The sequence below is a fragment of the Pelodiscus sinensis genome, chromosome 6 (genome assembly GCF_052426305.1).
Source record: "Pelodiscus sinensis isolate ZL-2025 chromosome 6, ASM5242630v1, whole genome shotgun sequence".
NCBI classification, from domain to species: domain Eukaryota; kingdom Metazoa; phylum Chordata; order Testudines; family Trionychidae; genus Pelodiscus; species Pelodiscus sinensis.
In genome coordinates, this window is record NC_143057.1 from 52,616,594 (window position 1) to 52,643,819 (window position 27,226).

Genomic DNA, 27,226 nt, shown 5'->3' on the forward strand with positions numbered 1-27,226 from the left:
TTTACAATACTTTCATAATCATTTTATTGCATGTCATTACCTTGATCACACCTTGCTCCTTTCCAGCCTGGGCTGCAATAACAAGTTCCTGTGATGTGGTCACAAGTTGAGTTATTCAGACAGTCACATATTTGCCGGCAGCCATAACCATATGTACCTGGAGGACACTCTGTGCAAAATAATAAAAAAATCAAATGCACATCTTCATATTTGAACCTACGACTATTAATTGTGTGTGCAGTAAATGCTACTGCAATATTTTAACATGACAAATACACGCATGTATTTTAACATGACAGATACACGCATGTATCTTTACGCACCCTAAAGATTTGCCATTGTAAAGCAGCTACATTTATAAAAGTGACCAGCAGGTGGCAGTGTGTTATTAGCGCTGGAACTTTAGGAGGGAAGAAAATATCTTGTTTAAAATGATGTCCTATACGGAGAAGTAAACAAAACATTATGGTCAAATGTTGATAACTGGGCCTGATTTTCCCACTGCCCTTATCCTTTTTTACATCTATGTAAAATGAATGTAAATTGTCTTCAACTCACAATGGCACAGGTTTAAAAGGCTATTTATGGTACATAGCAATAAAGAACCAGGCACAGTGGTCTAAATACACAAAGAAAGGTATGTGGTGAAGCTAAGTATTGCCAGGCCTAACTTTTAGGGACTTAGGAAATCACTGGGATTCACAAAGCCTAAGAAATGCAAGGGAAGTGATGGGCGATAAGCCCAACCCCTTTATCAGAAATTGACACAAGTCTGGGCTACACAGAGGATTCTCACTCTGCTTGCAAATCTTAGCTTCAAACTCTCTCTTGGTGTTAGGTGCATGTGGCATGTTAACAAGAAGTAGGGGTAGGGGATGGAGGAGCTCCTTCATAACTTTTAGCTCAGTGAAAGACCTTTGATTCAAGTCATTCTCATGTTTGTTTTCTCTCTCTCTGGCTCAATAATTCTTTCATTATTTAGCCACAGTGGAACATTTTCGATGTTGTGTAGCGAGCAAGCATGCATGAGAAGAATTCTGGATCATGGTTAAGGCACTCACCTGGGAAGCAGCAGATCCCGGTTAAAACCTCCTCTCCCCCTCAGGTAGGGGGAGGAATTAAACCAGGGGGTTCTCACTGCACCACTGTGTTGTACTCTTTCCACTCTTTCGCTATTTTGTGTAAGCTTGTCTATATTGTAGACTGTAGTGGAGGAACGTCTATCTATGCTAGGCTTATGCAGTGCTCTGGGGGTTATGCATGCAGGCACCTGGCATGTGGCTGCAGTGCACATGCTCAAAAGCAGAAGCACTTAGAGAACTTTTACTGAAAAAAATGTAGGTGCTGCATGAGTTTAGGTACCTACAAGTTCAGGAACTTTTACTGAAAAAAATGTAGGTGCTGCATGAGTTTAGGTACCTACAAGTTCAGGAGCAGCTGAACAGAGGTTTTATGAATCCCAGTGGGGGTCTGTGTCTGAAAGTGAGACACCTAGGGTGTGTCTAGACTACAGGGTTTTGTCGACAAAAGTGGACTTTTGTCGACAAAACTATACCTGCGTCCACACTGCCTTTGAGTTATGTTGACATAAAGTCGACAAAACTCAGCAGTTTTGTCGACGTATGTAAACCTCATTCTATGAGGAATAACGCCTTTTGTCAACAGAGTTCTGTCGATAGAAGGCATTACTGCATCTACACTGTCCTTTGCGTCCACACTGTTATGTCGACAAAGAGGCTTGCTTTGTCGACAGAACTGGATGTAGTCTAGACAGTCTTTGTCGACAGAAGCTTTGTCAACAGTATCTGTCGACAAAACTTCTGTTGACAAAACTCTGTAGTCAAGACGTACGCCTGAAGTTGTAGTTAGGCTCATAAATCTTCTTGTGAATCCCTCTGTGCATAGAATGCCAGATTCAGACCTGAATACAATTTTATTTTAGGTCTGAATTTGATTTAAGCTGCTCACGGGATACTGTCATGCCATGCTGTGTAAAATAAGTAAAACTAGAACATGAAAGATGTGAACAAGTTATAAGAAGTAAGCTACTTATGAGAATTTTTCATGAATTAAACTGACCACACAAAGACCTGTGAGCAGTAATATACAGTTGATTGTAAGTGTCTCTTTAATCATGTTATTAGTGTCATTTTACTGGTAGCTTTGGGTTTGTTTGGTATTACCACTTGCATACATTTATGGCTTGTTACCTTATTGTAACAAAACTGGATTACAGAAGTGTGATTCTTTTAAACAGGAATGGAGATATCTTTTGGAGCTTAAATTTTTGGGAAGAGGAGGGTGGAAAACTAGCTTGTTTTCTTAATGATTGTTGGTTTGTTTATTGTAATTTAAGTCCATGTTTTATTTCTCCCAAAATTAGAGCTGATCAATAAATGGAATATCTAATACATGGAAAATTTTAAAATTTAAATATCTGATTTTGTTCCAAATCAAAACAAAAAGCCAAAATTTTGAAATTTTTCATAGAGCTGAAATTTGGAAACAATTCTGTGACTTAATATGAACACATTTTGCTTAAATAATGTCAAAATGTATAAAATGTATATATATGCATTTTAAAAAGTATAAAATAATGTAAAAATGTATAATTTATATGAACATGCAATATTTAATATTTAATGTAATATAAAACTCAAAACAATATGAATCAATATGATAAAGTCAAAACAAAACATTTTCATCTTATCCAGATGATACTTGACAAGATTTAAATGAAAGAAGAAAGCCAGAATGGTTTGTTTTGACATTTTGCCATTGAAAATTCCATCAAAATCATAACATTCCTGCAAAACATCAAGATTTTTATAAAACTTCATTTTCTGACAGAAAACTGTTCTGTCAACATTTTTTACTAGCTCTACAAAATGTTAATTTTACAAAACTAACATTTGTTATACCTAATAGGAAGCTTATTCTACACATTTTGAAATTGAGCCTTATGAAGAGAGACTACAAAATGTATATGTACCACTCAAGCCAATTAAGCACCCAGAATTGGGATTAAATGAGATTTATGTGGTTTGCAAGCCTTGTGTTGATCCGCTGAACAGGGGTCAGTTTCTGGGGTAATATGATGAATTAGGCAAAAACCCACCATTCTCCTGACAAAAACTAGGCCAGCATAAGTGAGAGCCTTTGGGACTCACTTTTCTCTCCTGAATAACTCCACTGAAGCTAATGAAGTTAAACTGAGGTGAAACTAATGTGTGTGAAAGCAGAATCAAGCCCTATATATAGCAAATATAATGTGCCTTATATGCTCATCCTTGGTAACTCTTTCGACCTACACAAAACTATTCCAGAGATGAATTTGATTCTCAGTCTTCTGGCTATTGATTTTCATCATGGTGTTATGATTGCAGTAGTTATTTGGATAAATTTGTTGGTTTTGTACGATTATGTATGTTTTTCTAATATTATGTCAAAGACTATAGAGATACTATATCACTACTATAGGTAGCTTCAGACAGGAGCTTTTAAGTGTAGATGTAAATGTAAATAAACAATCAAAAAGATGTATATATAGTTTATCAGTCTTACTTATTAATCTCTCAGGCTTTCATGAGATGAAGAAACAACCTTAACATCACACAAGATAGTGTTAGGTCCAAATCCTGTGGTCCTTACTCAGGTAAAGTCAGTACTAAAGTCAGGGTCATTTTGGCTAAGTAAGGACTCACAATCACAGTATTCAGTCTAGAGAGGTTTGCGTTTGTTCCTACCATGCACGAATAATTTCTGCTCCCTACTCACTCTGTTCGCAGTGTTTCCCCATGAATCCTGTGCGGCAGGTGCACTGCCCCAGTATGTGGTCACAGTCAGCTCCATTTTGACACTGACATATTAATGCACAATCTTTTCCATAAAATCCCAAAGGACACCCTGCAATGCAAAGGGAAAAATAAGAGAAGAGAGTTTTCCATGAGGAATATAAAAGTATTATTATTACTTATTAATATAATTTCAATAGTGCCACTAATTTACACATGGCTTTATACATATAATAAATGAAGAGCTTCTCTGCTCTCAATTAGACAAAAAGGCAGGACAAAGTAACAGGAAAGAGAGGATGCAGGAATTACTGGTGATAAGAAGGTAGGCAGGAAGGACCCCTGGAAGAAGTTTTAAGGAGAAATCTGAAGGAGGAGCGAGTAGGGGGCACTTCATGCAAGAGTCCAGGAAGACCGCTAGATGATGAATGAATCTGTGGACATATTTTCTGCACAGTTGATGTTGAAACATTAACGAGTAAAAATATTGTATCCCAGCTCCTCACAAAGGTGCCATGTCAGTATGAAGAAGATGTATCACTGCAAAGAGATTGTTATTTACCAGCAGGAAGCAAAAGAACCATGATAGCTGACAACTGAACCAATTCAGTGACTGTATTCCTCAGTGTTATCCATATGGCGCCATAATATGTGTTATCTCCTGCCACTCTGACATTGCGCTATTGACTGTAAAAAGCACTGTATGCAAAGCAGATTTCAGTGGTACTTTTCTGAGATAAAAGATTATAAGTATACCTGACTTAAGCATAAGCCAAATAATAGCTGACTGCTGGAGGAGGAGGAGGTGCACTGGGAGCTCTAGCAAATGCACCACTTGCACTCTGATACGTGGAGGCCAGCCAAATGAGACCATATGTAGGCACCCAGACAGAGGATGTTGCATAAGGTGATGAGACTACCAGACCACGGACACCACAGACTCCATTAGCTCAGATAGGAAGAGACCCAGTGGACTACAGGGGGGAAATGGTGTTTAGAACTGGTTATGGGCTTGGTGTGTTGGTGGTGGTTCCGCGCTGATTTGGTGGGAGGTGAGTATACCACCAACAGGGCCCTGGGTCAGGACCCAGTGGAAAGGGAGGGCCTGGGTTCCCCTACTCTGGCTACCCTCACTTTGGGGTGCGGGCCTGGCATGCTGTATAGTGACTCTGCCCATTACGCTGCACTACCCCTGACTGCAGGGGATTGCTCTACTGACTCTGCTCATTAGGCCACACTACTGCAAATGGAGGAGATTGTTACAGGGACTCAGTAAACAATGCAGACACTGGACCACATAGTCCCAAGATGTGAGACACCCTTTATATGGGACTGTGAGACATTTCTTTCCTGCCCCAACTTGTGATGGTGTGTATTAGCCCCACAAGAAAAGAAAAAAAATTCTCTCAAACTTTGTGTGAACTATTGCTCAGCACTCATATGAAGATTTCCAGTCACAGCACTTCTAATATCTAATTAATTAACGTAAAGTTCTTGGAGAAAGATCTCAGGTATTAAATGTATTAGTCACACAAAAACAATTCTAGAGAAGAGTATAAAACAGCAACCTGATGAAGTTCTAGTTCTGGTTCTAGGTAACATAGCTAGTCATGCCAGTACCTAAATTATGTGTTGGTAAAGCTTGTTCCCTGTAACCTGATGACTAGAGAGATAGGCGACTGGAATAAAATCACTTTCTAACACTGCTGAAAAAAGGAATGTGTTGTTATGAATCATTGTCATGAGCAAATAAGAAGCTATTCGCTTCACAAGACTTGATTTAGTCCTGGGTTACGCTGATGTAATCTTGGGAGCAGAGTACCCAGTGGCAGAATTCCTCCCAGAGGAGGTTTTGGGTGGGGAAAGGTACATGTTAACTGCAAATGTCTCTTTGCCAGGGACTCACATCTAGCAAGTGCTACCACGGCTGGGCACCTGGAAAAACATTCATTCAACACATTCACGGGCAAGCTTCTACCGCTGAGACTCCTATGGGCTCCTGGCTGTAACTGAATGTTGCCTTCCTCTGCAGGAAACTCAAAGGGAAGGCAGCTGTGACCATCACCTATCCTCCTCCAAAGGTGATTTCCCCATGAGGAAATATAGGTGGCTACAATTTTCATCGCTCATACCAGCAGAGGCAACAAACGATACATCCTCTGGATTAGAATGGCATAACACTATTGGGAAATCACTGAGCAAAAAGGGAGTGAAAAGAAATAAAGGAAAATACTATTATTAATTTATAATCATACAACAATATGAGCAGATCATAGGAATCACTTACTTTGGGTACAATAAAGGCCAGTCCATCCTGGAGTACATTTGCATTCCCCATCATAGGCACTGCAGTAAGCTCCATTATGGCAATTGCAGGTGTGAATACAGTTTGGACCCCAATGAGCAGGTGGGCAAGCTGAAATATCCCAGATCAATTAATTAATCTTATTATATGGCAAAGACACAAAGCAGCATAACATGCAAATGCTAAAACAGTTCTTTTTCTACCTTCTTCAGTCTGGTCAATTTTGACCAGAGAGTTCCCTAGTTTTTTCTTGAACCTAACTAGTGTTTTACCCTTGATAAGAACAAATGAAACAACATTAACTGTAAAGAAGAATCAATGGGTGAGATCCTCATCTCAGTGCAACACTATGTAGCCATTATCACTGGTTTCTCATAGTACACAAGAGGCAGTCATATAAATCAAGTTTCTTGATTTCTCACTGGTTTCCAGAGACTAAAAATTTTCACCTTTCCTGAATATTATTGAACTAGATGGAGATATTGCAATTTCCAATCCTAGCATAGGAGGAGAATAAACAGGGTGAGAGAAAAAATATATTTGTAGCCTGTATTCCTCTCCCAAAATGTAACTTTAAGGCCAAAGCAGGGTGAATCAGTGATTCCATGGTTTAACTTTAGTTTCTTGACCTGAGGCTTCTGATTTATTTATTGGTTCCCATCAGACCACAAATCAATACAATCCTTCCAACAAACAAATCACTGTAAACAATAAAATAAATGAAGGTTTTTGCACACATAACTGTGGTTTCAAATAATATTGGTGCGGTTTTGGAAATGGTAAATTGAATGAATTTGGTATCTAATGGTATTAATAGAAAGAACTGTAAAATGTCTCCCCAAATGCTAATTATAATATGTAAATAGCACTGTAGCAAAAGAAAAATTACATGGATATATGAATAAATCAGATCCCACTGAGAGCAGAGAGTGCCGTAAACATGACCTCTTATTTTTTGATTAATTACTCTTCCAAATTTCTATTTTTAGCCTACGTAAAGAGTTTTGTCATTTTTCAATGTGAAATAATTAGCCTTAAGTTACTTTTCTGAATTTATATACAGTCTTGTGGAAACAAAGACTTAATATATTACAGGAGAGAAAAAACAAATCAGGCACTTGAGCCTGATCCTTGATTTTGACTGTGTTAAGGGTAAGACAGAGTTTTCCGCATGATTGTATAATGCTTTGGTTGTCCAGAGACCTACTTAGCTTCTTAGAGGCTGGTCAGCTACTGTATATTTTACTAAAGGTTTGCATTTGCAAACTATATGGCTGTGTCTACACTGGCACCCTTTTCCATAAAAGGGATGCTAATGAGACACTTCGGAATTGCAAATGCCGCGGAGGATGTAAATATCCCCCACGGCATTTGCATGAACATGGCTGCTGCTTTTTTCCGGCTCGGGGTTTTGCCAGAGAAAAGCACCAGTCTAGACGGGATCTTGCAGAAAATAAGCCCTTTTCCGGAAGATCCCTTATTCCTACTTGAAAGAAGGGATAAGCTTTGCTACCCATGAATTTATGTGTCAGAAGGCTAATGCCAATGATTACTGATTCAGATAACCCCAGCATAAGGGACAGTAGGAAGCCCATATTTAATATAATAATGGATTCAAAAGAAAAATAACATTTTGATATTTCTCATTGACTTCAATGGTGCATGATCAGATTAATCTACAGGCAGAACAACAAGGAATAGACTTTCACTGATATTGATAACAATAACTTCCATAATTTAAAGTATGTCCTGAAGATAAATTTGTTAATTTTCATGGGGGTGTTCACTGCGCTCTTATGATGGAAGCCATGTACATAGAGAGAAGGAAGTGCATAACTACTTAATTATGACATTTGAATTTTATGGTAAATGAAACTGCAGTGCAAATGTTAAAATGGCTTTTATATGGCATTTGAAATGTAATGATGATAAATATAATAACATAGGAGTCCTTATTTATTTATGTTATTTATTTAACCTTGTTCTTCTCTTTTTCTTATAGCACACAAATTCTAGGTACTGATATAAACTCTTGTCATTTATCAGTCAATTCCAAAGTGCTTCTTCAACATCAAGAAGAAAATTAAAAGGAACTGAACTTAGTCTAACTGTTCTAATAAGATCTCTCAAGAAAGAAAGAAAAAAAGGCACAGTACTTACGCTGAGAGCAGTCACTGCCAATCCATCCAGGGTAACATTGACAAGATCTGTCAATAGGATTGCACGTTCCATTGTTCGTGCAGGTGCAAATTCCAGCACAATTCTTGCCAAATCTCCCACTGGGACACACTGTTAAAAATTTTAGTGGACTTTTCAGTAAGTTACATTTGTATTGTTTCCTAATATTTGATGTCTTAGATCAAGAAAATTCCTATTTAGTATAATGCTGCTATAAATTCAGTCAAATGCATTTATTTTATTTATTATATATTTTTTTCATTTACAAAGAAGTTTCTTTTGATAAAGAATATGATATTGCCAGAATTAGCAGAAAGGTAATTTTCAAATGTAGAGGCTATCTTTTTGACCAATTGGATTCAGTTTTTACATTTACAAACTTCATGTAGAAAACCAAAAGCCACTTTCCACTTTTGGGTAATGTGATCTGATAATTCTAGAATGCATGGAATGAAAAAAAATGCTACACTTGGTCACTGTATATATTGCAATGGTCTCTATTACAGCATTTACCTTCATTACAGAGGGCTCCTGTGAAACCAGGTAAGCAGTCACAAAGTCCAGTTACATGATGGCAGGGACCGCTGCTGTGCACACAATGGGGGCATGCTTGGCTACAACGATGTCCATAAAACCCAGGAGAGCAGACTGAAATCAGAAATCAGATACAACCATTTCCTTTTGCACTTTCTATCTCACCACAATCTATTGTTCTTCAACAACTAAATGGATTAACAGTTAAATTCTGCCTTCCTGTCACGTACAGCTCTGTTCCACTTACTATGTGAGTATTTATTGAACTAGTTGTTATTGTTATTTTATACACTTCAAATGAGTGCTTAATGCCTTGCATATATCTAAGAAGATAAAGGTCCCTACTCTGAGGAGCTTACTAATGGTCTGGTTAGTAACTGGTAACTTTCAGGCACTTGGCAGGGTGTTGCTATAATGCACTGCCATACAGTAGCGACAATGAAGAACAGCACTGAATGTGTTAAAGCCAATAATGACAGCAATCCACATGACTCACACCCTGAGCAATCCCATTCATGTCAGTGGGGTTGCACAGGCTGTAATTCACTTACAGAACTTGGCCTAGCCATGTATTCAGGCCATATTTCACAGCCAGTCAAACAAATACAAACAAGAATGTGACTCAGATCAAACATATTTCTGCTTAAGCAGAAAATGAGAGGAACAACTTTCATGAATTATGTTTGAAATATATGCATATAGAAATTAAAGGATAAGTTTTTGGAAAAAAAACATTGATACACACAGGAGAATGAAGACAGACAGTTGTATCCTTATGTGGAAAGAATTTATTCTACTCTATTATTGATGTCTAATTTTTTTTCCTCACTTGTTCAGAGGTGGGCAAAAGAGATCCACCAAGCAGGTAGATCCAGCCCACGAAGGCCTTGCTGCTCCCCCCACCCCCATGCCAATTAGGGCCTCAGAAGGTGGGGGGGTAGCGGCCTGGGGCTTGGAGAGCATGCCAAGCCTCTTCCAGGGCACGGGTGCCTAGTGGGAAGGGGGGGCTAAGGGGCTGGGCAGCCCTGCTCCCTTCCTGTTTGGGCCTCACCTCTTCCTGTTTAGGCCCCACCCTTTCTGGTGTGGCCTGGGGCTACTTCACAAATTTTTGAAGTGGCCCCGGACAAAAATTATTGCCCACCCCTACACTTGTTGGAGAAATCTAAATCATTCCAGCCCACTGCTATATTGGCAGAAAGTCACAAATGTAGTGTGTTTTCCAATCATTCTTTAAATTATCCATTCACTGCATTCATTAGCACAGTCCAGGAAGCTACACATCACCTCTGGTTTGTACACAACTTACAATCAGAAACACTGAAGCCTCCAGTTAATTTTTATGCCAATGATATTAGAACCTTCTCCAGCAGAGTTATATCACTAGCCACATAAAGAGACTGAAAGAAAAAAGGCCTTTTGCAATAATTTTTTTTGTTTCTCTAATCCTGGGGGGAGGGCCACATCAGGGTATGGCAATTATATGGAGGGCCATGACTATTCACGAAAATGGGGTTGGAGTGTGGAAGGGTGTCAGGACTCCAGCCTACGGTACATGCTCTGAGGCAGGGAGGGGATGAGAGATTTGGGGTGCAGCAGAGGGCTCTGAGCTGGGTCCAAGAGGTTTAGCAGACAGGAGGGGACTCTAGGTTGGAGCAAGGCAGGGGCTGGAGGAGGGGTTAGGGCTCTGTTGAGGATGTAGATTCTGGGGCTGGGCTGGTGATGAGGGGTTTGGGTGCAGGAGGGTAGTCTAGGATGGGATCAAAGTGTTCAGAGGGTGGGAGGGAACTCAGGGCTGCACTTATCTCCTTTAGCAGCTCCTGGTAGTAGCAGTATGTCCCCCATTCAGCTAGCTCCTACATACAGGTATGGCCAGGCAGCTGTATGCACTGCTCCCTATCTGCAAGTGCCACCCCTGCAGCTTCCAGTGGCCATGGTTCCCCGCCAAGGGAAGCTGCTCAGTGGCACTTGGAGCAGTGGTAGTGCAAGAAGCTGGAAAGGGGACAGACAGCTGTCTCCAGAAGCCCCATGGAGTCAAGGCAAGCCCCAAACATCACTCTCCAGCAGGGTCTCAAAGACTGCATTAAAAATGACTGGCAGACTGGATTCAGCCCAAAGGCTGTAGGTTGCCCCCCTCTACTCCAATCCCTATCTAATCACTGATGGGTAAGCCATAAGATTTTCCTATTTACAGAAAAGGCATATCCTCATTCGGCCCTGATTTAATTGAGTGACCATTTGTTTTCTTGGCTCTAGAACGTGCAGGAGTGATTGGTTCTGAGAGCCATTTGAGTGCTAAACTGCGGAAGCCACTACACTTTATTATATCCATAGTTCCAAGTCACTAGGAAGGTTTACATTTATTTACTGAGATAAGAGAGAAAGACCGCCATTGGATCAGTAATGGGAGAGAAAGGGTCCAATGACTAAAATGGTCAGCTTTCAGAATAGAGAGAGATAAATAGTGGCATCCCCCAGGATTCTGTACTGGGATCAGCGTTGTTCAAAATATTCATCAACTATCTGGGAAAAGGCGTAACAGTGAGGTGTCAAAATGTGTTGACAATACAAAATTTCTCAAGACAGTTAATCCCAAAACAGAATGTGAAGAGTTACAAAAGGATCTCACAAAACCAGGTGATTGGTCAAGGGCAGATGCAATTCAATATTGGCAAATGCAAAGTTGTGCATGTTAGAAAATATAATCCCAACTGTACACACAGTTGGGATCCTAATGATGGGATCTACACTAGCTGTTACCACTCAAAAAAGAGATATTGGACTCACTGTGGATAGTTCTCTGTAAACATCCATTCAATGTTTCAGCAGCAATCAAATGAAACTAACTGAATCTTACAATCTATTAGGAAAGGCATATATTATAAGACATTATATAATACTGTTATATAAATCCAAGGTAAGAACAAACCTTGAATACCACATACATATTTGGTCACCCCATCTCAAACAAGATATATTAGAATTGGAAAAGATACAGAAAAGGGCAACAAATAATGGGGCGTGGAACAGTTTCCATATGAGGAGAAATTAAAATTACTGGGACTTTTCAGCTTGGAAAAGAGATGATGAAGGGAGGGAGGATATATACAACACAACCCAGGGTTATCCAGTGAAATTAATAGGCAATGGGCTGAAAACTAACAGAAGGAAATACTTCTTCACACAATTCATGGTCAACTCGTGGAACTCATTGCAAGGGAATGTGGTCAAAGCTAAACTATAATAATGTTTAAAATAATTAGGTAAATTCCTAGAAGATAGGTCCATCAATGGCTATTAGCCAAGAGAGTTGGGGTACAACCACATGCTGTGAATATCCCTAGCCTCTGACTGCCAGAAGCTGGTAGTGGACAACATGGGGTGGATCACTCAAAGATTGCCTCTTCTGTTCATTCTCTCTGAAGCATTTAGCATTGGCCACCGTCAGAAGACAGGATATTAGAGTAGGTGGACCATTGATCTAACCCAATATGGCTTTTCTTGTGTTCCTAGGTTCTTAATCTTCTTTTGGATTAACCGATTTACTGAAAAAGTCCTTTGAGAGGCATGCAAATGATAGCAAGAACAACTACACCACATACCCAGAAATGCTAAGAGAATACTAATACTACAGTAATGCCAGGCATTTAAAATTAGGGTCAACCATATTCTTCCTACTCCTCTCCTTCTTTTTAAAATCCTATTATTCCTGTTATTCCTGGGCTTTTGTGTCTCCATCCTCTCCTGGTTTTGTTCTTACCTTTTGATAGTCATTGGATGGGACTTTTTCCCTTTCCCTTTCAGAAAGCATTTCTCTGGTCTCCATTTTTGTCCCTTAGTCTTCTCACTCAAAACTCAACCTCTTCTCCAGAAAAAAGGCTACTACAAGCAGTCCCCGGGTTACGTACCAGATAGGGACTATAGGTTTGTTCTTAAGTTGAATTTGTATGTAAGTCGGAACTGGCTCCAGATTCAGCCGCTGCTGCTGAAACAGACCAGGGGCTGACTACAGGAAGCTGGAGGCAGAATTGCTCTGCCCCCAGCTTCCTGGAATCAGCCACTGATCAGTTTCAACAGCGGCTGAATCTCGAGCCTGGGACAGAACAGCTGGGCTGCCAGGTAGGTCCCTGCAGGACCAACCCGGCAGCACCCCAGCTGCTCTACCCCAGGGTCCACAACAAAAGCCTGGTCTGCTGGGGGGGGGGGAGGGGAGGGCGCACTAGCTGCGCCCCCCCCCCCCAGCAGACCAGGGACACGGGGAGCAAAGCCGCAGCGGCGGCGGGGTGCCGCGCCTCTGAGGCTTTGCTCTGGCAAAGCCTCAGAGGCGCGGGACCCCGCCGCTGCTGCGGCTTTGCTCTGGATGTCCCTGGTCTGCTGGAGATCATCCCCAGCAGACCAGAGGCACCGGGGGTGTGTCTAGACTCCATGCCTCCTTCGACGGAGGCATGTAGATTAGCCAGATCGGAAGAGGGAAATGAAGCCGCGATTAAAATAATCGCGGCTTCATTTAAATTTAAATGGCTGCCCCGATCTGCCGATCAGCTGTTTGTCGGCAGATCGGGAGAGTCTGGACGCGATGCCCCGACAAAGAAGCCTTTCTTCATCGACACAGGTAAGCCTCGTGAAACCAGGTTTACCTGTGTCGATGAAGAAAGGCTTCTTTGTCGGGGCATCGCGTCCAGACTCTCCCGATCTGCCGACAAACAGCTGATCGGCAGATCGGGGCAGCCATTTAAATTTAAATGAAGCCGCGATTATTTTAATCGCGGCTTCATTTCCCTCTTCCGATCTGGCTAATCTACATGCCTCCGTCGAAGGAGGCATGGAGTCTAGACACACCCCGGGAGCAAAGCCGCAGCGGCAAAGCCTCAGAGCGCTGCCGCTGCGGCTTTGCTCCCGGTGTCCCTGGTCTGCTGGAGACGGTCCCCAGCAGACCAGGGACACCCGGAGCAAAGCCGGGGAGGCGGAGGGGTCCCGCGCCTCTGAGGCTTTGCTGTAGCAAAGCCGGGGAGGCGCGGGACCCCGCCGCCGGTGCGGCTTTGCTCCCGGTGCCTCTGGTCTGCTGGGGACCGTCTCCAGCAGACCAGGGACACCAGGAGCAAAGCCGCAGCGGCGGCGGAGTCCCGCGCCTCCCTGGCTTTGCCAGAGCAAAGCCTCAGAGGCGCGGGACCCCTCTGCCTCCCCGGCTTTGCTCCGGGTGTCCCTGGTCTGCTGGAGATGGTCCCCAGCAGACCAGGGGCACCCGGAGCAGCTTTTCTCGCCCCGGAGGTCGAGGTGGCGAGACCGCTGCGCTCTGGGTGGTCCCGCTGCCTGCGAGCTCCGGGGTGAGAAAGCCCAGTTCGTAAGTGCGGATCCGACATAAGTCGGATCCACGTAACTCGGGGACTGCCTGTACTATCTCTACAGTTATGACTCACAATCAGACTCTACTCTGGATCTTTCTCCCTTACCCCTTCCATGATAAAAAATAGAAAAATCAAACGTAAAAAGCTAGGAAGATGGTGAGTAGTGATTATTACTTTTGCATGGTTAATTAAGTATTGTGCACATCCTGTTGTTTCTGTGATCCTGTTTTTCTGCCACCGTATCTGAACCCATTTATTTGCCTCCTCTGTTATGTAGTGTCTTCTAGCTTGAAAACCTTTCATATTTATATGTATGTTTGTACATATAAAACATTTGTGTGCTGTATACTGTGTTAGTGCCTAGCACAATGAGACTCTTCCCTGGTTGGCCACTAGTAACGTAAATGTTAAATGAACAAACAATAATAATAATAATTATTTGATATGATTATAAGACCATTTACTATAACAGTAGATAAATAATAAAAGTATAAAATAATAGTAACAAGAAGATTACTGACAGGAATTATTTGATAACTGCACAAAGCACATGTTCTGGCACACCTGTACATTAACACAATTAAAATGCAGATCGTGGGCCTGTTACATCATACATTACAAAAACCACACAGTTTTGTATGATACACATATTTAAAAAGAAATATAATTTTAAAACATTTTCCTTACTTCTTTGACAAGTGGTGCCTCTGTATCCTGGTGCACACTCACAGATTCCATCATCTGGAGAGCACGAAGCTCCATTTTTGCAGTAGCAGGACAACGAACAGTTTGGACCCCACTGTCCCTCAGCACACACACTGTCACAATGCATACCTGCAAGCCATCAAACACATAGAGATGTCACCAGCAGCAAGAGTGGTCAGATTCTATAGACCACAGTAACAAACAAACAGAGGAATTTGCAGAGGTCGCAAAACTACTCAAGATAGTGAAATCCCAGGCAGAATTCAAAGAGCTACAAAAGAATCTCTCAGAACTGGATGACTGGGCAACTAAATGGAAGATGAAATTTTAATACTGATAAATGCAAAGCAATTGGAAAACATAATCCCAACTATACATTTAATATATATGGGGTCTAAATTAGGTGTTACCATTAAAGAGAGAGAGAGAGAGAGAGAGAGATTTTGGAGTGAGTATGAATAAGTCTCTGAAAACTCAGTGTGCAGCAGCAGTAAAAAAAAAGCCAACAAGGTTGGGAATTATTAAAAATAAATCGATAGTAAGTCAAAAAGTATCATTTTGACTTTATATAAATCCATCTTGAATAGTGTGTGCAGATGTGGTCACACCATCTCAAAAAAAAAAAAGGTCTAGTGGAAAAGGTTCAGAAAAGAGCAAAAAAATGATTACTGGTATAGGATGGCTTTCGTATGAGGAGAAACTAATAACACTGGGATTTTTCTGCATGGAAAAGAGATGAACAAGGGGATAAGATTGAGGTCTGGTGTAGAAAAAATAGACAAGGAAATGCTATTTATTCTGTCCCATAACACAACAACTAAGGGTCACTCTATGAAATTAATAGGCAGCAAGTTTAAAACAAACAAAAGTATTTCTTCACACAATGCACAGTCAATCTGTGGAACTCTTTGCCAGAAGATATTGTGAAGGTCAAAATTATAACAGCGTTCAAAACAGAGCTAGATAAATTAATGGAGGATAGGTCCATCAATTACTATTATTCAGCATGGGCAGGGATGGTGTCCCTGGCCTCTGTCAAAAGCTGGGAATGTGTGATAAGAGGTGGATCATTTGATAATTACCTGTTCTCTTCATTCCTTTTGGGGCACCTGGCATTGGCCACTGTAAGAAGACAGGATACTGGTCTAGGTGGACCTTTGGTCTGACCCAGTATGGCTGTCCTTATGTTCTTATGGGTGAAATCCTGGCCCCATGGAAGTCAAGGGCAAAACACCCATAGATTTTAATAGGATCAGGATTTCATATTATTCCTTAATCATGCTCTTCTTACTGCCTCTGCCCTTCTTGGACTCTGCAACACTGGAGCCTTTTATATCCCCACTTTGGTGATGTATGTGCAGGACTGGATCCTAAGCTCCAAAGTAGGAAAGCATCTCTGTTTCCACAGAACATATGAACTATATGAGATTGTACCTCCAAGCTTCATTCCCGCTGAGCTTTTAAGGTCTGCAAAACTAAAGTTAAGCCACAATGATTTAAGAAACTTTTCAGATGCTTAGCTTCATCTTAGCAGAGCTTAACACTTCCATGGGGCTGAAGCCTTCAATTATCCAAGCCTTAAGTACTTCAAAAGTTTTTAGCATCTCCCATGACCTTTACACAAGCAGACCTTGTCCTCCCCTCATTTTCACCATAGGTGTGTTCTGTGCATCAGCTGCAAAGAGAAATGAAGTGGAAAAGTACAAAATAATCCAAATATGTCATAAAGAACGGCTTTTGGTTCTTCTTTAGTGGTCATTCCAGAATAGCACTGAATCACAGAATCACAGAAAATTAAGATTGGAGGAGGACTCAGGAGGTCATCTAGACCAACCCCCTGCTCAACGCAGGACCAACCCCAACTAAATCTAAGCAGAAGCTCAGTCACTTTTATGCGAGGAAAATATACAAGACAAAACAAGACAAGCTACTGTAGAAACTTGTCTCCCGAATGTTAAAATTCTTAAGGCATGAGATAATTTCATGTAACAATAGTGATGGGGACAAGGAATGACTTCTAATTAGTGGTGAGCTGATTACCACTAAGCCTCATACCAAATGAAAAAATGTGGAGCACACAAAAGCTTTCAAAAAAACACCACGTGAACATTCCAAAATGCTTAGCTGCAACACTCTAGTAAGGACATCAGTCATTCAGAGTTTTGTCTGTTTTGGGCATAAAACTGAATATAAAATTGCCCTGACTTTAAGCCCAGTACATAAACAGGCATAAATCAAAATATCAACTGGAAACTGGAATCATAGACATTTTTGCTTTATAAACCAGCAACACTAAATCTAACTTTCCTGATTTTCTTTTTTTTCTACCCACTTCTGAAAGGACCCCAGCATGTTAAATGCCAGTAAGCAACCACTGTGGTACCCAGACCTTATTGTGTCTACAATACTTTGAATTAGCAACGGACGATTATTGAACTGCCTCTATTGACTGAATCATTTGGCTAAAGAAAAAAATGGACTAAATCCAGCCAGAAGCACGACTTGCTTTGTAAGTATTGCCAGCATAATATGGTTCTGGCCACTTATAGTCAGACTTTTCTAAAAAGGCAAAATAGAGAGTTTCACGTGTAATATTAGAGAAAATGTTCTAAAAATACTGACAAGTGACTATCTAGTGTTAGTGAAATGCTGAAAATAACCCTTGAAAATAAATGAACCTATTCATCCATGCAGGCACAATGTAATTTCCCCCCTCCTCAATCCCCACAACAACTGCTCTGCCAAACTGCCTGAATCTAATTAAGGAATGATTACGTCTCTGGTGAAAGGAAAGGTGAGTCTCCAGATTCTTAAATCTTTGGCCTCTCTGTTGAGATTGTTAAAAAAGGGGACCAAAATAGTGCCAAGAGTAGTGAAAATATCTATTAGAGTCCAGATACAGGTCACAAAACAGTCATAAGATAACAATCCTTCAGTTAATATTGATCTGAACAGAATTTTTATTGCCATCAGGTGAGAACTGTAGTTACATACCTGAATATGGACTTATTTAGTACCCAAATTTGAAAGCTCTGGCCTGGGTTTCTGAGTTTGTAACACTAGCTGACAAAGATAACACATTTCAGAATTAAATTGTATACTATCTGTCTTAATTCATACTATTTGTACATTATCATACACAGCTTCACATAGTGGGATCCTCTTACAGTGAAAACATGTTTTTCACAGTTTCAGTGAAGGTAAGTTCAATTTCCATATACAATGATCACTAGCAACAAATCAGCATTGCCAACAGCTACCATAGGGTATGTCTACACTACAGCGCTAATTCGAACTAACGCATCCAGACTAAAAAACTAGTTCGAATTAGCGTTTTGCTAATTCGAACTAGCATGTCCACACACAGTGGACCCTGAACCGGGCTTAAGGATGGCCGGAAGCAGTGCCGGCAGGGCATCAAATGAGCACTTAGAGCATGGAGCTGCTGTCTCAGGCTAGCCGAGGGCTGTGCTTAAAGGGATCCGACCCCCACCCTGGACAGACAGTTCTCAGGGGTGCCCCACTTGCAAAGCAGTCTTGGCTTGGATTGCCCGGAGTACCCACACTGGGCACATCACAGCACTCGGCCATCAGACCGGCTGCACTTGCCGCAGGCTGCCATCTGGGGAGAGGAGGCAATTGGGGGGCTGCAGGAGAGCTTCCACCCCCAGAAGCCCACAGAGCCAGCCCAGTCCTCCCCATCGGGGGCTCGTACCCCATTCCTCCCTCACCTCCTTCCACTTACCCCTCCCTAGCCCCACCTTCCTGATGTACAAAATAAAGGGCAATTGTGTTCAAAAATAGAATCTCTCTTTATTGAACAAAACTGGGGGAGACTGGGAAAAGGAGGTGGGAGAGGGGAAGAGAGAGGGTGGGAGAGGGGAGGGCAACTACAATGATGAGGGGTTTGGAACAGGTCCCATATGAAGAGAGGCTAAAGAGACTGGGACTTTTCAGCTTAGAAAAGAGGAGACTGGGGGAGGATAGGATAGAGGTCTATAAAAGCATGAGTTGGGTAGAGAGGGTGCATACAGAAAAGTTCTTCATTAGTTCCCATAATAGCAGGACTAGAGGACACCAAAGGAAAGGAATGGGTAGCAGGCTTCAAACTAATAACAGAAAGTTGTTCTTCACAAAGCAAATAGTCAACCTGTGGAACTCCTTGCTGCAGGAGGCTGTGAAGGCTAGAACTAGAACAGAGTTTAAAGAGAAGTGAGATCAAGTCATAGAGGTTGGGTCCATGGAGTGCTATTAGCCAGGGGGTAGGAATGGTTTCCCTGCCCAAAGTTTGTGGAAGGCTGGAGAGGGATGGCATGAGACAAATGGCTTGGTCACTGTCTTTGGTCCATCCCCTCCAGGGTTCCTAGGGTTGGCCGCTGTCAGCAGACAGGCTACTGGGCTAGATGGACCTTTGGTTTGACCCAGTACGGCCATTCTAAGCTCAGGGTCGGGGGTTTCACTGGACCACCTTGATTTTCATGCAAACCTGCTCCTGGGTGGCCAGACTGGCAGCTCTCCTGCCCTAGATGGCCACTTTCCTGTGCCTAGTGCGGAGGTCGTGGACGAGGTCCACAATGTCTGCACTGGACCAGGCGGGCGCCCGCCTCTTGCGGTCCTAGGCAAGCTCGCGGGAGCCGCCAGCCTGGTCCCGGGAAGAGGGGGAGGGCTGGGAAGCATCGGGTGGCTGGCTCGAGCTGTGCCAGGTGCAGGGTCTGCTGGCTGGGTGCTGACAGGCTTGCACCTGGCACGGGCATCGTAGCCAGCCCGTGCCCCTTTAAGGGGTCCAGGGCCGGGAGGGGGGCAGACGAGTTTCCATAGTGTTGGCCAGAGTGGCCACCAGGGAAAGCTGGGGAGGGCTAGCCTCCCACTAGTTCGAATTAAGGGGCTACACACCGCTTAATTCGAACTAGTAAGTTCGAACTAGGCTTAGTCCTCGTACAATGAGGTTTACCTAGTTCGAACTAAGCGCTCTGCTGGTTCGAATTAAGTTCAAACTAGCAGAGCGCTAGTGTAGCGCCTATCAAAGTTAATTCGAACTAACGTCCGTTAGTTCGAATTAACTTTGTAGCGTAGACATACCCATAGAGTGTCTTCTGAGATTATATAGACCATCATGAGTTCTGAGTTATTAAAACACTGGGCTCAACTGAGTTCCCATGATCTGCACACAGAGAAACCTACATCCTACATGGAGACATGACGGAGCCATGTAGATGAGTTTACTACACATAGGAAAATGAGGCAGCGATTTAAATAATCGCCGCTTCATTTACATCAAAATGGCCATGGCGCTGTGCTGATCAGGTGTTTGGCGGCACAGCGGGGCAGTCTGGACGCACCGTGGTTGACAAGGGAAGCCTTTGTCGACCACTCCATTATGCCTCGTGAAATGAGGTTTACCAGAGCAGTCGACAAAGGCTTCCCTTGTCGACCGTGGCACGTCTAGACTGCCCTGTTGTGCTGCCAAATCACCGCTTCATTTTCCTATGTCTAGTAAACTCATCTACATGGCTCCATCGATGGAGCCATGTGGTCTAGACATACCCTAAGGTAAAAGGGGCATAGAGTCCCAAACTCATCAGGTCAATGAAGATTGGGCCCGATCAAAGCCCAATCAAAGCCATGGAAGATCAAGAAAAAAAGGAAAAAAAGAAGCCCTGTTCTCCCTATAGCGGTCATGGAAAAACCTCCATGAAGAAAACGTCAAAGATTTCCTTTTGCTTGTCCTCTTCTCATGTGTTTTCTGATGGATGAAGGTGATCAGGTGGAGAATTATTTCTTAATACTTAGCAAAGGAAAAATATTGTGTCTCAGGTACTACTGTGCCATAATTGTGGGCAAATGTTGCATTTTTAATGGTGAATGATGTATTTAGAAATGCATTTTGCACAATGTAATGTCCTGAAATAATTCTGAACTTTCAATCTGCTTCATTATAAATAGATTTTCATTATATCTAAGTTCACTACAAACAAGGCAGATTCCACTCTATTGGGAGTGGAGTCATGTACAACAGGTACACATACTGATTTAATGACATATTGTATCTCTATCTATATATATCTCATCTACTAATTGTTATTCAGATGAGCACAACAAATAACTTAAAATAGGAAAAATAGCTTTACTTTGTACATTTGCATAACTTGGAAACTAATTTATTTTTAAGAAAAGGACAGAAATTTTTAAAAGATTAAACAAAAAAGAAAAAGAATTCTCTGAGCTCTGGTTTTGTATACCACATTTCAGAAAAGAGAGCTAAGATTTATAACAAAGCTATGAACTGAGGAAAACAAGATTTCAGTGGAATTTGCAAGGGGTATTTTGACTCAACCTTAAATAAAGGGGTGCTAATTAAATACCTGAGAATGAACACTATAATTTAAAAATGTGTACTTTCTTTTTTATGCAATAAAAGCATTTTGATATATTTGTGTGTTGCTTTTGATCCTGATAAGGAGATCTGTGAAGAAATGTTTTTGCCAGGGGTGCGGACAAAGAGCTCTTTGATGGCCTCCCCAAGTTGCTAGGCAATAGCTGAATGGTCATGATAAACTTCAGCTAAGCAGCTCTGAAGAAATGCTCATGCATTTAATGCCCAGTGCTTTATGCCATGGGCCTCACGTCTAAATCAGCATTCCCTCTGCATCTGTAATTGCATGAACGAAGTAAATAATTCTTTTGGGGTACCAGGGTTTTCAGCCATAGTAGCAGAATGTTTACATATCCCATACCCTGTACTTTTAATATTTTGAGAATAAGAGATACATCCAAATAAGCCCAGATTGAAAGCTAAGGGCTTATTTATTTTTGTCCTTTAAGAGGAAGATTCCATAAAAAATTATTTCTGAGCTGCAGTCATGGGGCAAAACTATTGTTCCCAGACACGGAGCATGCTTTCTAGTTCACTCATCATCTTCCATTTGATTGGGCAAAACAATCCAACATAAAATAAGATAAATAACATGCTACTATGCCAGTGTATTTATACCCTATGGGGCATATGGTGTCTCCAATTGTATCCTTAAGGAACAAGATCAAGACCTTTTCCCTCCTCTAACTCCAATATACTGAAGTTATTTTTGATACATAACAATGAATCTGAGAGCAGGATCAGGCCCACAAAATGTTCCTTGATAGCTTGGTCTTCACTGAAGTCAATGGCAAAACATCCATTGATTTTAATGAGGAGCAAGATGTCATTCCTTGTTCTTATTCACATAAGAAACAGTTTTCCTTAAACTTACAATACTTCAATTCAAAAGAAAGCTCAGACTCCTGAGGGGGAAAGCAGGTACATCAAGTAATGGAGAAAACTGAGGAAAGCTCCCCTAACTCTTTACTAAATGAGGGTATGTCTACACTACCCCGCTAGTTCGAACTAGGAGGGTAATGTAGGCATACCGCACTTGCAAATGAAGCCCGGGATTTGAATTTCCCGGGCTTCATTTGCATAAGCGGGGCGCCGCCATTTTTAAAACCCCGCTGGTTCGAACCCCGTGCAGCGTGGCTACACGGGGCACGAACTAGGTAGTTCGAACTAGGATTCCTATTCCGAACTACCGGTACACCTCGAGGTTCGAACTAGCGGGGTTTTAAAAATGGCGGCTCCCCGCTTATGCAAATGAAGCCCGGGAAATTCAAATCCCGGGCTTCATTTGCAAGTGCGGTATGCCTACATTACCCCGCTAGTTCGAACTAGTGTAGACATACCCTGAGTGAGTGAGCCCTGAGAAGAGACTCAAGTTGGGGTGTTTAATGGAGAGAGCACAGGGTTCAGAAGTAGACAATCTCAAAGGGGGAGATGGCTGTTGGGAATGCCTTCATTGTCTCCAGATGAGAAGGGGGGACCCCTTAGTGTTAAACTTGTGGGAGCTGCAGAAACATGTAGAAATTAAGTGTCTCAAACTGGAAGAAATATAGAATCACAGATTTTTTTCATAGTTCAGATCATTTAGAATTGCAAGTGCATTGGTACAATTTGGACCTTTACAACTGCTTTGTTATAAATGGAATTTCATTATATCTAAGTTCAGTTTAAGCAAGACAGTTCAACTCTATTAGGGTGGGAGCATGTATAAGCAGAAAGGTGTTCTGATGGGCATTCTGTGAATGGCCATCAGAACTTTCTTGTGCAAGAGTGTCCATGCAGTGGGGATGCTCTCTTGTGCAAAAGCGCATCACTTTTGCAATGCGCTTTGAGGTGTGGATGTGCTTTTGGGCAAGAGGTTTTTGCGGAAGAAATCTTCCGCAAAAAGCTTCTTGTACAAAAACTCTGCAGTGTAGACAAAGCCTATGGGACAAAACAAAGTTTTATTTAGAAAAGCTTTATTATCCCATGTGTTTTGGAAAGTAAATGTGTTCATCATCATAGTACCTGTACAGAATTACCACAAATCTGTGGCAATATATGATTGATGGTAATGGCTGTCTGTAGGCTATAGTACTCAGGACATTCCTGAGATAGCAGAGATAGGATTCTGGTCCTTATGCTCAAAAATTACAGAAACCATTCAACTAAGCAAAACAAGAATCTGCAGCAGCTGTCAGCTGTATAGGGCCAATGACACACAGACTTTATGATTCTATCAGGGGACTTGTGCTAATACACCATTTATTACAGTGATTTTTTTAAAGAGTCCGTGATCCTCTTTTCATCTATACTCAAGTGGCTTGCTTTTTGCTCTTAATGTGGGGAAGGAATGTCACCAGAAAACAGACACAAAAGATATCACAAACACTGTATGCAAAAATGCATACCGACTAAAAGATAAACAAAGAAAGTTCAGGTATCCCAGAGGACCTGATTATTTACATCCGTGAGGCAGATTTTGATAATTACAGCAATTTACTTTGATATTCAGTAAAAATGTGGCTCCTAAAGTAATGTCAAGATTACATGGTATTAATACAGAACTTCCTCATTAAATCAGACACATGCCGTAATGGACAATCTGACTAGTATCAGCAGGTGTTCTGGTTAGAGAAAAGCCATCAACATCCTATCTGGTATAACATATGGTTGAATACTGTACATGTTGGTATCATAACAGACTGGAATTATTGCATCTGTCTTTTCCATAAATCGGTGCTATTGTTTTCATATACACCACATATTTCATAATCCCCATCAACAAGTAAGCCTTAAATTGATTTTTAAAATTGCATGTACAATACCAGTATGAGATTTTATTACTTCAGGCTCTTTAAATATCTAACAAAATTGTGTGCCACACAGCAAAAGAATAATGTGCTATCACTAAGTAGTAAGGAATATTTTAAGTTGTCTGAAATAAAATCTTGTGCTTTTTATGCTGCTTCAGTGGAACCTCTTGGCCTGCTACTGCCTGATAATTTTACTGGCTTGCTCCAAACTCCATTTTTTTCATGGCTGTTTGTGGAAAAGGTAAAATTATGGGATAAGGAGAATAGCTTTGTTATGTTACTGAAGTTGCTGGATAATTGTTACTGAGAGTAACAGTACATAGCATCCAACTGTATCATGTTTAAAATTGTAGTTTAAGGTATTGTTTGTTTTAATTAGACAACAAATACCCAATGTTTAAGATCAGAATGAGAAATATAAAAAATACATACATACGTAAATTAGTGTGCACAGACACACTGTACGAAACTGAATGTTCACTATTTAACAATAAAGGGTTTGTGTGTGTATAAGTCTCTTTTATTTTTAAGGCTTTCTCATTTCACTATTTTCCATTGTACTACTTATTCTTTGCCATCCACATGAAGATATTAAGAAAGATCAGAGTGGAAGATGCAAATGAAAAAGAGTAGATCTTTGCAAAGAAGTCCTCCAAAGTGTGTGGGGGTGCTTTCCTCTTATACTATCATAATTCATGTGGCTCCTGGAATGTATGAGAATAGTGAATACTAGAAAATAAGTCACTCCATTAATTCCAGCTGTTCTAAGCAGGGTGTGGCTTCTATATAGCCCACATTCTTAGTTTAAGTTCTAAACAAGGCTGGGTTCCAACATCATGAGCATTCTTAGCCTGAATTCTCTATACAGGGTTGGATTTCCTTTAGAATGAACATTCTCAATATAAACCTCTCACTGTGTAACAATAGAAGACTCTGTAGGAATAAAATAGATTTTAAAAAATGATTCTGATTACTCTTTGAGTTTTGTGGTAGCTCGTGACAATGTAACATCCACTAGCGAATTTACAATTTTGTTCTTAAAGAACTGAAAAGTCTAGAAGCAAAACAATATTTTAGGGGTATGGCTTATATTAAAGGCAAACCTATTTATAAAAATAAATTAAATACTTTTAAAATTTGCTGACAAACTGTTCAACTGTGGCTTCTATATTTTCATTAATGACTTGGACAAAGGAGAGAAATGTATGTTTATAAAATTTGCAAATGACACCAAATTGGGAGAGGTTGCAAGCACTTTGGAGGCCAGAATTGGCATTCAAAATAAACTTGAAAAATTGAAGAATTTGTCTGAAGCCAAAAAGGTAAAATTTAAGAAAGGCAAGTGCAAAGTACTGCATCTATAAGAAAGAAAAAGAATTATACAATATGAAATGGAGAATAGCTGGTTAAGTAGTAGTATTGCAGAACAGGAACTGGGGGATATAGTGAGTCACAAACTGAATATGAATCAACAATGCGATACACTTGCTAAAAGGGGCTAATGTTACAATGGCTACGTCTATACTGGCCCCAAATTCCGGAAAAGGGATGCAAAGCAGGTAAGTCAGCATAGGGAAATCCGCGGGGGATTTAAATATCCCCCGCGGATTTAAATAAACATGTCCGCCGCTTTTTTTCCGGCTTGGGGAAAAGCCGGAAAAAAAGCGTCCAGACTGGCGCGATCCTCCGGAATAAAGCCCTTTTCCGGAGGATCTCTTATTCCTATTTTCAAGTAGGAATAATAGATCCTCCGGAAAAGGGCTTTATTCCGGAGGATCGCGCCAGTCTAGACGTTTTTTTCCGGCTTTTCCCCAAGCCGGAAAAAAAGCGGCAGATATGTTTATTTAAATCCGCGGGGGATATTTAAATTCCCCCGCGGATTTCCCTATGCTGACTTACCTGCTTTGCATCCCTTTTCCGGAATTTGGGGCCAGTCTAGACGTAGCCAATATGTATTAAGGAATTTCATATGTAAAACACAGGAGGTAATTTTCCTGCTTTCCTCAGCAGTGTTGAGGCCTCAGCTGAACTACGGTGTAGAATACTGGGCATTGCTTTTCAGGAGACCCACTGGAGAAAATTTCAGAGACGAGCAACAAAAATGAGAAAAGGGTTAGAAAATCTGACCTGTGAGGAAAGGTTAAAAAAACAACCCAACTCAAAGTCTTGTGAAAAAAGAAGACTGATGTGGGGAAAGAAAGGGATGATAGCCCTCTTCAAATATGTTAAAGGTTATTACAAAGAGGACAGTGATCAATTGTTCTCTATGTCTAGTGCAGGTAAATCAAGAAGGCTTAATCTGCAGCAATGGAGATTTAGGTTAGATATTAGAAAAACCTTTTTAACTCGTGGGCTGTATCTACATTAGTGCGATCTTGCGCCAAAGCAACCGCTTTGACGCAAAAACATGCTGCCTGTCTACACTGGCATGGATGCTCTTGCGCAAAAGCACATCTCTTGCGCAAAGGCACATGCCAGTGTAGACACTCTCTTGTGCAAATACTTTAATGCAAGAACTCTTGTGTTAAAGAGTATTTGCGCAAGATCATGCCAATGTAGACGTAGCGTAAGGGTAATAAAGCTCTATAACAGTTTTCCAAGGGAGGTTATATAATCCCCATCAGAGAAGGTTTTTTAAGAACAGCTTGGACAAACACCTGCCAAGGATAGTCTAGGTTTACTTGGTCCTGCCTCATTTCAGGCGGTTGGATTTGATGACCTCTTGGGGTCCCTTCCACCAGTACATTTCCATGTTTCTCTTTGACCTCAGTGGAGCAAGAGTAGGCTGATATCTCCGTAAACCACAGAATTTGTAGTTTTTAATCTTAGCATAGACAAGCTCAATGATCTCCATATACTTTTGGGAAATCAAAGGCAAACATCTTTACCACCTTAGCCTTTTTTACCCTGGACAATCAAAATGTCATTACTAAAATCTGAATCTGTGGCACAGCTGTTTTAGATCTGCTTTCTACAGCATTTTCTCTTCATTCTAAATATAAATACGTGCACAAATAATTGTGGCTGCCTCATGGCTGTCAGTCTGACCAGTGGTGTGTGGGTGGAGGGCTTTTTTAGACACTCAGTATAAGAAAACTATCTTGTTTATAACATAGTATATGTCTAGACATCAGTGACATGTTGAAACTAGTCTCTCTTACACATACTGCCAAGATGACATCATCAAGGAGACTCAATTTCAC

At 41.2% G+C, this 27,226-nt stretch overlaps 1 protein-coding gene across 1 annotated transcript in view; it reads right to left on the reverse strand.

Annotated features, from left to right (window-relative positions):
• MEGF10 (multiple EGF like domains 10) overlaps nucleotides 1–27,226 on the reverse strand; it is a 173,534-nt gene that overhangs the window by 14,368 nt on the left and 131,940 nt on the right. Inside the window, exons 14-19 of the mRNA XM_006130122.5 lie at nucleotides 14,841–14,987; nucleotides 8,791–8,925; nucleotides 8,260–8,388; nucleotides 6,082–6,210; nucleotides 3,778–3,906; nucleotides 41–169 (exon numbers count right to left, since the gene is read on the reverse strand). Of these exons, the coding sequence (XP_006130184.2) occupies nucleotides 41–169; nucleotides 3,778–3,906; nucleotides 6,082–6,210; nucleotides 8,260–8,388; nucleotides 8,791–8,925; nucleotides 14,841–14,987 (798 nt within the window). The remainder of the gene's footprint in view (nucleotides 1–40; nucleotides 170–3,777; nucleotides 3,907–6,081; nucleotides 6,211–8,259; nucleotides 8,389–8,790; nucleotides 8,926–14,840; nucleotides 14,988–27,226) is intronic.